Here is a 14,648-nt window from a genome sequence, read left to right as displayed (position 1 = left end):
CCACCCTCCGTTGTGGCCTTGTCCTGAAAGTCATGTGGTTTTCTGGAAGGAGAGCAGGCTATCTCGGATATCTCTGTAGCACTCAGATCCTTTCTGATTGGCTGACATGTGTGTTGCGTAACAGGAGTACACTTAAATAAATCAATCCCATGCAAGAGTCCAGCAAGAGAATTCAAGAGCACAAGACACATCTCTAATATAATATCCTTCAGAAACCTCAGTTTGCTGTTTGGATCACAGTTTTCCTCAGGTCTGACTCTTTTACATTTACATTTATTTCTTATTTGACTTTTATTAAAACAAATAATTTCTGATTCATGGGATGTTTCCAGAATAAAGCTTAGAAAGTTTTGGTTAGTCTGAATGCATGTTTTGTGTTATGATTTATATCTCACAAAGGTTATAGTTGAATTAGGGATGTTCTAAAATGAACAAGGTGATCTTAACTTGGTTTAACTTTTACAGCAATGTGGGTAATTCTTCAGACCTGCAACTGCAAACTGCAAAAACAATAAGACAGCAGGGAATGAGGCTATGGGTCATGACTCAAAAGAAAATCTGATAAAAAAGAAAAAATAAAACTTTTGATTAATTGATTTCTTTTAAACCTAATCATAATCTATTAAAATCTGAACATGCAAAATTTGTCTTCTGCATGTTACAAATTTGCCATTTCTACTTTGACCTATTAAACACTGTAGTTGTTTTGTGTTATCGAATCAAGTCAAGACAATGCTGTTTTCTGTGTTGTACAAGCTAGTTTTTTTATTTATAATTAATTTTAACTTACTAATTGCCAAATAATAATTTTCTGTTAAACTACAGTGTGTGATTAATTACTGATGTATTTATGTCTGCCAGAGTGGATTAAATAGAGTAAAAACTCACAATGAGAAATGTCCTGCTCAAGTCTTCTTGTGATGGAGGCTTTTCCATTGTTTCACCATCAGACTCATTTTATATTTACATTTATTTTGTTAAAACGATTAAATCACATTTTGAAACTTATGCCATCACTGCTGTTTTTACAGCACTTTTGTTTTACGATTTAAAAAACGTCCCAACATTTCCAGAATTGATTGTATTTTTCAGATCGAAATAACACCGTTTTTTTTCTAATTGCAAGTTCCTCCGTTTTCCTCTTGTACTATGGGTGTGGCAGACGAACTGGTGTGAAGAGCTCTTTCCGTTGGATTGATCAGCAGGAGCGATGTGCAGATCATCTTCAAGGGCTTTGGCCACCGAGCTGGAGGACATGAGGAGGCGATGACTGCAGGCCAGTTGGTGGGAAAACACAGCTACTGTGCTTGGGTCTGCCACTCTTGTTGGGACAGGCATTGCAACAATTCTGACTGGAGGCCTGGCTTTACCCTCGCTGGCACTGGCAGCTGGAATCACAGTCGGAGTGGTACTGCAACTAGTCTTATACTTACGCTTGTGGAGAAATGGAAATCTAGTGAAACAATGAAAAATGCAGAGAAGACTGCTGACAAAATCAGGCAGATTCAGACAATATCGAAAGGCTCAAGGAGAAACTCCAGAAGGAGTGTGAGAATGAAGGCGTTTGAGGTGTCATCCTCCGATGACGTGCAGTGTGAAATCACAGCGAGATCCTGAGAGCCTTGGCCAAACGCAGTGGTAGAGATCTGCCCCTCAGTCGCCTAGCACCTCTTGAGAAGTGATGGCCCTGTATACACATCACAGCATATCCAGCGTTTAATCCAGACTTTCGCATTCTTCTGCACCTCAGTTCTTTAATAGCATACCTTGGATATTCTGCCATCTTTCTGAAAACACAGCAACAAAAGGACAAAATATTATGCTCCACTTCTTGTGAAAGTACTAAAGAAATGGCTGATGTTTCACTGAAAGCGTTGTTAAAGGGAACAGGCCAGGTATTTTTTCATAGATATAATCCACACACACATATATGTATAAACAGTACAGTATGTTTTTTCATCATCAGGGTCTAAATAACAATTGCGAAGTCCTCACCACTTTATAGAACCAATAAAAACCTCAGTTGACAACAAACACAGAAATCAGAAACCAGGTGGGTAGGAAAAAGTGAATCCGTCCTACTTTCAGTCTTAAAAGAGTAATTGGCAGCATTTGGCAGTCTGGTGTTCTCGATTACTCAGGTGAAGTGAGGACAACAGACAATACTGCAGAGAAGTAGACCCAACAATTTAAAATTCACCCATTCCACAGTAAGAAGAATTGTTTAAAAATGAACGGCCTTAAGACAGTCCGCCAATCTTCCTAAGAGAAGGTGTCCCAACAAATTCAGCCCAGGGCTGGTTTAGAGGTGATGATTTGGGCTTGTTCTGCAGACACAGGACCTGAGAAACTTGCAGTCATTGAGACTACGAGGACCTCCAATTCATACAGGAATAATCTAGAGACAAATGTGAGGCCGTCTGTCCAGCAGATTAAGGTGGGTTGAAGTTGGTCATGCCACAGGACACTATACCCAAGCACAGAGGCAAAATCAACATCTGAATGATTGAAGAAAGGAAAGGTGGTGGAATGGCCAATGTTAAGATAATATTTTTCTCAGCTCTTTATCTTTGGATGCCGTCCAATTGTTCTCAGTTCTTGCATGAGCTCATGGAAAGAATTATGAACATGGATCCATTTTGTCTGTTCAAAACTTCAACTTCAAGGTTTATTATTACATCCACACATTATGCAGAACCTGATTTTACCAAGTGAGACATGTTCCTGGGACAAACATTTTGTTGTCCCTGGAACAACATTGTGATTAACCAATCAGATTTGAAGAACAAGTTTATAGTTTATGCTTAAAATCACTGTTAGGTGCTTGTACATCAGTGTCATTCATCTATCATTTTCCTCTGATTTTAGGATTACTCATGGTTAAGGTTAGGTTAAGGTGCAGGGATGTGGTCAAGAATACATTTTTGGAGTAAAATGTTGTTCCAGGGTCAACAAAATATGTTGACCTAGGAACACATCTAACTCAGCAAAATCAGGACGTGCCACACATTATATAGTTGCATTGCAAAGGGGGGTGTAGTAGTTTATCCAATAAGAATTGTACACTACATCACATAGGAATTTCTAGCAAACAAGGGTTGTCCTTCCTGCTGCCTCTATAGTGCCCACAGGATGTAGATTACATCTGTATGTTATATAGAAAGGAAGTATGGCCAGGAAGTTCTGGACATATTAGGAGCACTTGGCTGAGTGATGGAGTGAGTTGGAGTGAGCACTTGGAGTGATTGTGCAGTACTTGGACAAAGATAACTTATCTTAACTGAACTATACAGTTCAGTCAGTCTAAACTCAATAACCTTCGGGCCTATAGCCCGCGTCCTCCTTGAATATCTGAACTCATGAGGAAATATACATGTGTGCATATGTGTGTATACATTGAGGTAGAGAGAGAGAACACAGAAGGGAGGAGTGAGCGAGACAGAAGAAGAATAAGAAGGGAGGAAATAATTACAGAGGGGTAAACTTACAGATGAATGTGCTGAAACATTAATTAACCGAAGAAATGTTGTAAAGAAGAGTGGGGCCATAAAATTATGTGAGAGACTGATAACTCTTAAAGGAAACATTTCCTTCAATAATTCTTGCTAAAGGTGGTTCTACACGTTATATGTCCCCCCCACATGGTTTCTGGGAATTTATATATATGTATAATTTTTACATCTTTGCAGGCCGCAGGAGGAATCTTTGGGCTGATATTAACATTTCCTGATCTGATTGATAACTGTGAAGAACTGATTAAAAACAAACATCAGACTGAAGCTAGCACATATCTGAAGACAAAAGCTAAAGAAATCCTTGAGACTGTGAAGAAATTAAAAAAGCCATTGAATGAATTGCAGTAAGTACATAGGTGTTTCTCTGAACCTTTAATGTAAATGGTCATGAGTAAGACTGCTTACTTTAACACAATAATAATACTGTAGATCTTGTATTTTCGACTCACTGCTAGATTCCATCACCTCTAAATTTATCTTTCAGAGAGATGCTCAATCAAATCCCTGAAATGGAGTGTCACATTGATTTGGCTCAGGAGATGTTTGGATCTCAAATATACACACGAGGCACCATCTGTATGGAGTATACACAGAGCCAAAAGCAGGACACGAAGACACAGGAGTTTATTCTCCTATGCACAAAAGACATAGGAGTAACTAAGAATTGCTCCACAGGACAACACAAATCGGGTGACAACAAGAACAAAAGACGGAAGAAGGAGGCTACTTCAACTATAGACAGGAGTCTTAACCAGGAGAGGAAACTTGCTTTTCCGAGGAAACCACCACACAAGTCTAAAACAAAAGTAAAGAAATTTCAGTTCCGCCTTCCTAAAATAATGATGTCTAATGTGCGTTCTCTTCCGAACAAAATAGAGGAGCTCCAAGAAATGATGGAAGATGTGGAAAACATTAATTCCGATCTGATGTCTTCACAGAGACATGGTTGAACAGGAACTCGCCCAGCATTAGCTTCGAGGGATATAGGTCTTACCGGGTTGATCGTGATGCACGGCTAACTCAGAAACGTAGAGGAGGGGGATTGATGGTGCTTGTGAATGAGGCCTGGGCGACTGATGTGGAGGTGGAAAACATCATTATAACTCCTGATTATGAGTTAATGGTCGTGTCCATTAGACCACATGACCACCCTGAGGATGCGCCACCACTTACCTTCATCCATGTGTATATCCCTCCAGGAACTAATATGAGTCAAGCCGCCAGAGACATCGCTGGTGTTTACTATGATGTTCTGGAGCAGTATCCTGGTGGTCCTGTTTTCTTGTTGGGTGATTTCAACCGCTGTGACATCACTCATCTCTTAGACCTGGAGCAATACGTCACATGCCCAACCAGATACAGTAAACACCCTGGATCAGTGCTATGGGAATGTGCCAGGGGCTTATAGATCTGAATGCAGTCCCCCGCTTGGCCGGTCAGACCACAATGTCATTCATTTGATTCCTAAAAAGAAGTCGGGATGGAAGTGACCCTTCCAAAGATGAGAATTGTACACATGACAGTACCAAATCCAGAAAGCAATGAGAGGCTGTGCAGCAGTTCTCTGTTGTTGTCATGTAGCACCAGGGTTTAGTTCCACTGTGTGCTGTGCTACTATATGGTTTGTTTTGTCCTATAGATGTAGGACAGTCTAACTACTTTCAATTAACTTACTGAGTATAAAAAGTCATTGAGAAAGAAGGCGACAGGATTGTAGTCAGAAATGGTCTGAAAACTGGCACAACAATGAGGAACAACATGTGGAAAACGAATTCTCCTTTGAATGAAGAAAATTAAATGCTTGATATACTTTTACCCTGTTAGCCCACACCAGAAAGTGGGCATCCTGAACGCCTCTCAACTCGCACGTGTCAGTGTTTATGAATAGATAAAATGAAATGGGCCAAATTTAATCTCGACAAACTATGTATCATTATAAAGATATAAGCCTCAAGCATTGACGACAGATCGCTGTTTTTCAATGGAAAGCTTATAAAGACTGTATTTGCTACATTTGTGTAAGCAGTACACATACAAACATGAACATTAGAAACGCTGTACATACCAGATCCGTCGTAATAACGAGTCATAAACACATCAAGAGCTGTAAACCCCGGATAAGTTAGAAAGATAAGGGTCCACTGAACGACATCTCATGAAGCACGTTTAGTCCAACGAAGCAATAACGTTGTAATATGGATCATAATTCCTTTGTTTACGTTTCATTTCTTCAGCGACAGAATTGTTTGTGTCCGTTATGGAATAACTCACGGTCAGAAACTGCGTCTTGGTAGTAAAAACACGACATGGTTTTGCAGCGTACAGTGTCACAAACAGAATGAGGCGATCCACCGGAAAAAAGAATGAATTAAAGATATGCGAAAGATTGTTTATTTGAATTTGGCGCTCCCTCGTGACGCGCTCTGACGCACCTGTCAGCTGATGGAGGCGGAACTTACAGCGATCGCTTTTTCCTTTCTTTCTTTTATTTTTAAACAGTTTTTATATATGTGAGAGTGTGTTTTATGTTGAATGTGAATGTATCTGCATGATTACCATCTGTTTGAGTGCAAATCAGCCCAAATCAGCTCGCTATTACAGTATGATCACGGCTATCAAAGTGAACGCGTCTATATGAATAGAGAGAGTGGATTATTTACTTTGTGTTATTACCATCTGTATAAGTGGCCATCAGCAATTATTTGCATCGTAATTCATTGTAAATGCTGCATTTCTAGCAATCTCACGATTTTCTGTAATTGGCAAACAAAGTTAAATCTTTTTTTTATTTTTCTTATTATTCTTATTTTTCTTACTCAAATTATTCTTATTTTAATTTTCTAGTGCTCAAATAAATCATTTATATGATGTCTAAGTTTCTGTCTAGTGTTTTATAATTGAAAAAACTATGCAGTGGTATGTTTACTGACTAAATAATTTGTAGAAGCCTTCAATACTATTGGGAAATATATTTTCTTATATTTGTGGGGTGGGGGATGTAGACATAGTCTCATAAAAATATTTGAAGGAGTCTAATTTTTCATGATATCTTATTCAGATTTGAAATAGAAACTCATAAGACATTTGGCTTTGCTTTTCTAGGTTACTCCAGGACTCATTTCATGTATTTTTATATCAAATAAAAAAAAAGATATTTAAGTGTGGTAAAAAAAAAAATGTCACTTCAAAACGCACTTCAGTGTCTATAACTTTTAATATTTTTGAGCATTATCAAATCTGGTTGATAAAAAGTAAAGCTCAAAGAGTCTTCTTTCTAAAGACACCACAATTATGTTTGTAACACACTGAAGTAGTTAAACTGTTACAATTATAAGTTAGGTAGAGCACTTTCAGCTGTGAGTCCCATAATGGGTTGTCAGGTTAACAGGTTAATCAAACAAATAGCTTTGCTAATTATAGTAATACTGCTAAAAAAAGATATTTCCGATCACTGAAGTTTACCATTATTACCAAAATTCACCTTTAAATGTGTTGAGGAGCAAGACTCATCAGATCAGAAAATGTACACGGTGCAGTCTGGCTGTGAATGGTACCATTAATTACTCACTGAAGAGGAAAACAGCAGAGCATTCAGAAGATGTTGGGTAATAGAAGAGCACTGAAGATAAAACCAGGATGTAAGTTCAAGGAAATGCCTTGTATACTAAGTCTCCAGGAAGAATGGTTGAGTGGGTTCACTGTAAACTATTCGGCTTCTTGAACTCTCTCAGTCTACTTTTATTTGATACTGATAAACACACACCACTTAGTATCTAACTTTGAGTGCAATCCTAATCACAAACCATCATAGCTTGTTAAGTAAAGCATTGAGCATACTGTGTGTGTGTATATATATATATATATATATATATATATATATATATATATATATATATACACAGTAATATGCATATAATATTATTAAGCAATTGCAACTTTATTTTTTTATTTTTTAACTTACTAAAGTGTAATATTAACATTCAATATTATAGTAATGTAGTAACAAATGATTCTCATGTATATTTTACAGCATTTTTTTTTCTTGAGAAAATTTGGCATGTACTGTACCCAAAAAAAAAACCTAAATAATCTACATTGCTTCAAATCAGTAATCAAATCGAATCACAAGATTGTGAATGAGAATCCAAATGAATTGTTAGAATGAGATTTTAAGCTGTTTTGTTGTTGTTGCTGTTGTTATTCAGTTGTTCAGTTCAGTACGAATCATTTCATCATAACTAGATGCGTTGTAAATCAGCGAGTCATTGTGCAGCGTGGAGAATTTAATTGATTATCACCAATCTTTCATGAGATCGCGAGTGATTTAAATGTGAATATGCATTAATTCAGCTCACTCACTAAAAAAATAAAAATAAAACAACACAGATTCAGTATTCCTCAAAATGAAGAAATATAATCCATAATACTTGGAAAATGACGCAAACCTGCAATAATTAAATGTTAAACAACACAAATATCCTTTATGTATTTAATCCCATTCTATTAACCAATGTCTTTGCTTCTGACCTTGGGTGATCCAGTTCCACCATACTAAAACAACAGATAAACATACTCTGAACTGGTTGTGTTATCAGATCTGGGAAGAGTGCCAAATATGGGAGTGAGAAAACAACACACTGAGACTCTTTGCTGCATACCACCAACATTAACCCTGAAGCAGATGAACAAGATGCAGTTTAGCGTTTCACCAAGAAATGACTATTTTAATCAACTTTATCAATACTAGTTTCAGTCTAACATCAGGTGGGTCAGGTTGCAGGCCCAGACAGGGATGAAGGACATAACACCAGGCCTGATCAGAGTGCTGATGTCAGGCAAACAGCAGACACAGAAAGACTCAGTTGTATTTTATTGTTTTAGTTTATAGCACTTTTTACCATGCAAATTGTGTCAAAGCAGCACAGTAGGTTTTTATTGGTTTATATGATTTCTACCACTTATGCATTATTCTTTCTTCTTCCTATATTCAATTATCTCTTTTAATATATTATTCTATTGTATTTTAATAGTGTTCATTTTTGAGTATTCTTATTCTTATATTATTTGCCCGGCTGCAATGACCCAGCATTGACTTTACAGGCCGCGTTTAAGCACAAAGGCCCTAATGAAACAAATTTCAGACAAACTAAATAGCAAAAAAAAAAACAAAAAAAAAAAACAGCAAAGAAACTGATTCGAACTAATTAACTGAATAGCAATATTTTTTTTCTTATTTCACTGAATATTTTTATTTCATTACCTTCTTTTTTAAACATGTGTACCTTAACTCTCATTAAAAAGGCTTTCTTTAGGCTCGTCTTGTACATGTAATTTAAGCACAAACTGTGTGATGAAGTCAGAAAGAGCTTTATTGTCAAGTCTGTTTGCACACAGAAGGAATATGGTTAACACTTTACAATAATGTTCATATTAGTTAACTACTTTAGTTAACATGAACTAAGAATGAACACAACATTTATTAATCTTAGCTAATGTTAATTTCAACATTTACTCATGCATTATTAACATGAACTAACAGTGAACAACTGTATTTTCATTAACTGACATTAACAAAGATTAATAAATACTGTAATGTATTATTCATTGTTTGCTCACGTTAGTTAATACATTAACTATCATTAACTAGCAGAACCTCATTGTAAAGTGTTACCGGAATTAGTTTTAGTGTCACAAGTGATTGCACATGACCTTCTGATACTGCTTTTATTTCTCATCAAACACAACTTTAAGCAAACAGTGTTAAAAGTCCTATAAATTTTTATTTGACCTAAAATACCATGCAACAGATTCTATAACTGTTGTCCCTCAAAGCCTCGAAAAGGCTCAAATGGATTTTTTTTTAATCTGATCAGGCTTCTTCTGGTTCATGATCTGCTCAGCCAGAGTCGCTTAGAGTCGTGCATCTTCGGACGTGATGCATACTGTTTAGTATAAACGCCACCCACACAGCACCAGGACACCATTTTTAGCTGCTCCCGCCTTTGCTTTGTTCTAATCTCTCCACTAAATGCTGTATTAAACGAAATAATGCATAATGAATACTAATCCCTGCTGTGTTCAACTCATGTATTGTACTGTAAAAGACTGATGATCTGACGAGCTTCTTTCTGCAGGTACCAATTACCAGTTACTCTTCAATATGCAGCAACCTCTGCTGAACAGGTTTCTAAAACAACTATAAGAGGAGAAAAGGGTGTAGAAATGTTTTGACTATGCACTGCACTGGTGCGTGATTTTTGATTCGTATGATCAAATCTGTTTGTGAATGCATGTAAATCTGGATTCTGCGCCGTGTCCTTTTATGAGACAGTGAGCTGGATTTAAAGCATCAGTTTATTTTAAGATAATGTGTGATCGTGACTAATGTGTGAGGCAGGAAACCACTTGGGCGTTTCCTGTTAAAAACACAACACATCAAGAATATGTGTTATATTCTGTTATATATGTGTTATAATTTTATATCAAGAATACTGGTTACACGTTTATTGATGTTGTGGTTTGCGTTTGTTTTGTGCTTTGTTTTGGACTTGTGATCTGTGTAAAGACAGCGGAAGGACACGTCCTCACACAGACTCCATGATTTTATTTTACCACATCTTTCTGCTGGAGTCGTGTAACTTTCTAAGAATTGTTTTCACAATTCTTTCACATCTGACATGAGGTGAGAAAAGAGACCGAGCACATATGAACAGAGGAAAATCACTTGTGTACTGTACGAATGTCTAAACTATCACCACGTGTTTGTGTCTGTGTGCTTCCGTTTCACATGAACGGATAGTTGGCTACTATTCAGCTTCTAAATGGGGGATCCATGGATAAAAACGAAACTTGACACGAAAGAGTTTGCATAAGGTTCTTTTTGTCTTTTTTTTTACATTTTCTCACCCTCATCACTTTCTTTTCTTCTGTAGAACACAAAAGCAGCCATCTTTGAATGTATTTGTTGGTCTTTTGCATTGGTGGATGGTGACAGATTGAACAAAACACTGAGTGCCATAGCACACATGAATAACTGTGTTTTCTTGGAGATATTTGCATCATGCTTCAACACATTCTTCAATCATTGTAAATGTGCATCTAAAATAGAAAGTTGGCAATAATTGAAAGTTTATTTGACACAGAAATCCCCCTCTCTCTCTCTGTGTGTGTGTGTGTCAGTGTTGGATGATGGATCGCAGTGTGAATGTGACGTGTGATGAGATTCAGATCAGAGACGGGTTTGAGTTCAGAGTTCCTGCTGACAGATTCACTCTCTTCCATCAGTCTGACTGTGAACCGCTCTGGTACTCACAGGTGAGAGTGTGTTTCTGTCCTCAGACCACTGCATCACACACACACACACACACTCACACACACACACTCACACACACACACACACACACACTCTCTCTCACACACACACACACTCACACACACAGACACACACACACACACACTCTCTTTCTCTCTCTCTCACACACACACACACACTCTCTCTCTCTCTCTCTCTCTCTCTCACACGCAGACACACACACACTCTCACACACACACACACACACACACACACACACACACACACACACTCTCTCTCTCTCTCTCTCTCTCTCTCTCACACGCAGACACACACACACACACACACACACTCTCTCTCTCTCTCTCTCACACAGACACACACACACACACACACTCATACACACACACACACTCACACACACACACACACACTCACACACACACACTCTCTCTCTCTCTCTCTCTCTCTCACACACACACACACACACACACACACACACACACTCATGATCTGATGTGTTTGATTTGTTCAGGATGATCGTCTGATAGCAGATCCATCAGATCCTCAGAAACTGATTGCTCCTGTGGTTTCTGTCTCTTCTGATCGTCTCGTCACGTCTCACTGTGTGAATCAACTCCGTCACGAGATCCGCTGCGATGCTTCTGGAGTAAATGTTTTTCTCTATTCTCATATTTAATCTTTCATCAACACTATTAATGATGCTCTTTCATTCATCTCAGTTCAGACTGGACACCATCTTCAGAGGTGAGAGAAACACTTCAGTAAACTCTGTGTTGAACTGAATCTAGTGTGAATCTTCAAGTGAATCATGATGATTGTGAATCTGTTTTTCAGTGAGGAATGAAACTGCAGTGACTCCAAACTCAGGTGAGTTTCAGCTGATAAACGTCTGATTATTCACAGATCTGATTCACACTCACTCTTTTCTCTCATATTGACTCATATTTATCATCACTGTGTGTTTGTAAAGATGATCTGAATGAAGTGACTCTCCATCGTTCAGGTAAACTCCTGTGCTTCTGTGTTTCAGTATTGATCATTTTTATTGATCAGATGTGTATGTATTCAGTCGTTCAGCTGAATGTGTTGTCTCTCTTGTGTTCAGATCAGTGGTGGTGGATTTCTGTCCTTATTCTCATTGTTCTTCTGGTTTTGATCTGTTTCTTGCTGCGGAGAAGGATCTTCAGGTGATTCTTTAGTCATTATATCTTATACTATAGTTCACAAGCGCTCATGTCATCACCAATCAAAGTTTTATTTATTTTATCATCTTCAACAGAGAATTAATTTGATTTAAAGTCTTTCTGAATAAACAGGCAATCCTTAAATATACAGTATATTAAATTGTAATCAGATTGTGTTTTCAGGTGTTTTCAAAGGGAAGCACAGGTTATCCGTCAGCGTGAACCTCCTGACAACAGGTGAGTGAATCAAACTGATAAATGAACTGATTCACTGAATCACATGATGATTTAAGAGCTGAATCAGACGAATGATATGTGTGTTTCTCACAGGGATCTGGTGATGATCTGATCATCCAGGAATCAGTTCAGTGAATCGGTTCAGTGTCCAGGGGATGAGCACCATCTGATTTTCTTTTTTTCTTTTTTTTTTGACATGCAAAGGTGATAATCCCACCAGTCAACATAATGACCATGTTTTAGAGCATTTTTCTGCAAATATAGGAAAATAAAGGATATCATTTAAATATGTGCAGTGTCAAATGGTTAGTTCAGATTGTCACATGACCAGAAGTTTATGAACAGTTTGGACCTTGAGAAGATGATGACTGCAAAAGACATGACAAATATTTTTGGTCCACATTATATTTAAGGTTAATGTAATTATATAGTTTAATAAAGGTTATATAGGTTAATATAGTTATATAAATTAAACTGTAGTTGTTAGTGAAGATGTTGATGATATATGTTACAAAAAAAGGGGGGGGGGATACAGAAATACTGAGATAAAATACAACCATAAGTGTTTTATTTATGCATAATAGTAACCCTATAAATTGATAAAACAGAGTATTAAATAGTTGGGCTGAGAAATATGTTAATTCATTACACATTATCTTACCAATCACAATTGTAACCAACTATAAATCACAATTTCTCACACACCTTTCCAAAAATTACAATAAAAATAATGACCTTGGATTGACAGGCCCAAACTCACAGAGAGCATCTGTAAGTCTCCTACTCGCTTAACCGATGTTAGCGCTAGAGCTGCACGGTTAATCGTTAAAAGATCGTGATCTCGATTCAGACACCCTCTCGATCTCATTTCTAAATGACAACAATTCCCCGAGTCTATTAAACCTTTGGCAAAGTCTAACAAATCAGATCCATGTTCCCACTGCCGCTGACACAGAGAGAGCAGTTAGTGTGTTTGGTTTAGAAACCTCTTCACGAACTGTCTTTTCAACTACACAGTATTATTTCTGTCTTACGGTCATTTATAATATCACATAAATACCGGGATAAAGTTTATAGTTCAGATATAAACATTGATGTCTATATTGTAGCGATCAAAATAGAGCAAATCCCCTTTTGAAAGTACTGCGATTGAAATAACGTTTGTGTCGATTGCGACAAGTCACTTAAAAATGTATTTTTCCTTCAAGAGAATCGTTCAAAAACCCGGATTCATCCAGTAATGAAACAAGTCAAGTAGGTTTATGAGTGAGTTGTTGAATCAGTGATTTTAATATTAGAAATTGGGGTATTAAATATATTATATATACACTACCAGTCAAAAAATTTTCAATCGTAAAATGTGTAATGTTTTTTAAAGAAGTCTCTTCTGCTCACCAAGCCTGCATTTATTTTATCCTGAGTACATCAAAAATAGTAATTAAAAAAATATATATTTTTACAATTTAAAATAATTGCTTTCTTCATAAATGTATTTTAAAATATAATTTATTCCTGTGATGCAAAGTTGAATTTTCAGCATCGTTCAATTACATTTGAAAATATATTCCAATAGAAAGCAGTTATTTTACATTTTAAAAATATTTCACAATATAACTACTTTTGCTGTATTTTGGATAAAATAAATGTAGGCTTGGTGAGCAGAAGAGAATTATATATTAAAAAAATCTTACAGTTCAAAACGTTTTGGACTTAGTGTATATTAAAATGTTTAATAATTCATTGAGTTTAATTAGACACTTTTAAATAGACTGCAGCAGTAATATTTTGTCACATATTATTTTATTTAGTTCAGAATCGTGGGAGAATCGTGATCTCTATATGAGACCAAAAAAAATTGTGATTCTCAATTTATCCAGAATCGTGCAGCTCTAGCTAGCATCACTAGCAGAGCGGTTTTCAGCAACAGAGAACGTAAGTCGCAGTCTGAAGCGGATCGAAGGGCGGCCCTTTGAGGCCCCTAAGAACCGTGAATGGGTGAGGAGGGTTCAGCCTTCTGGACCCTTCAGAAAACAAAAAACAGGTTGTTTTTACCCACAGACAGTGCTTCTATAGGAGCGTGAGAGGCTGTGAAAAACATAGACTTTAATGGTAGAGAGATTATGACCCCTACACAGTAAGTCTTGGTGGAAGGACAATATCTGAGATATGTCACAAGCGAATGGATCCTCACCCCTGGGTGTGCACAAGGCGGTGAAAACCGATCATTCAAGGCTATAGAGGTGCCTTGTCACTGGAGCTCTAGCCTGTAATATGGTATTCATGATGCTCTCTGGGAGGTCCACCAACTTCAGTTGAAAGACCATACATGGAGAGCCCACAGCTTGGGTCTGGGGTGCCTTATGGTTCAGTTCGCTTGAGAGAGGAGGTCTTGTCTTA

At 37.2% G+C, this 14,648-nt stretch overlaps 2 protein-coding genes across 4 annotated transcripts in view; one reads left to right on the top strand and one right to left on the bottom strand.

Moving 5' to 3' along the window:
• The window catches only part of LOC113039050 (zinc finger protein 501-like), an 847,435-nt gene that overhangs the window by 699,386 nt on the left and 133,401 nt on the right, over positions 1 to 14,648 (bottom strand). The gene's annotated exons all lie outside the window — the stretch shown is intronic.
• LOC113041835 (uncharacterized) lies at positions 1,300 to 4,839 on the top strand. 2 transcript variants are annotated; one of them, XM_026200432.1, is made up of 4 exons: positions 2,259 to 2,437; positions 3,690 to 3,859; positions 4,000 to 4,321; positions 4,454 to 4,839. In XM_026200432.1, exons 1-4 carry the CDS (start codon positions 2,312 to 2,314, stop codon positions 4,463 to 4,465), a joined length of 630 nt encoding a protein of 209 aa, XP_026056217.1. In that variant the 5' UTR covers positions 2,259 to 2,311; the 3' UTR covers positions 4,466 to 4,839. The 2 variants fall into 2 exon arrangements, 1 of the variants encoding a protein (XP_026056217.1); XR_003275485.1 differs by lacking the exons at positions 2,259 to 2,437; positions 4,454 to 4,839 and adding an exon at positions 1,300 to 1,405 and having other exon boundaries at positions 4,000 to 4,439.

The sequence above is a fragment of the Carassius auratus genome, chromosome 1 (genome assembly GCF_003368295.1).
Source record: "Carassius auratus strain Wakin chromosome 1, ASM336829v1, whole genome shotgun sequence".
NCBI classification, from domain to species: domain Eukaryota; kingdom Metazoa; phylum Chordata; class Actinopteri; order Cypriniformes; family Cyprinidae; genus Carassius; species Carassius auratus.
Note: the sequence above shows the minus strand (reverse complement) of the source record. Positions and strands in the feature narration are given on the sequence as shown.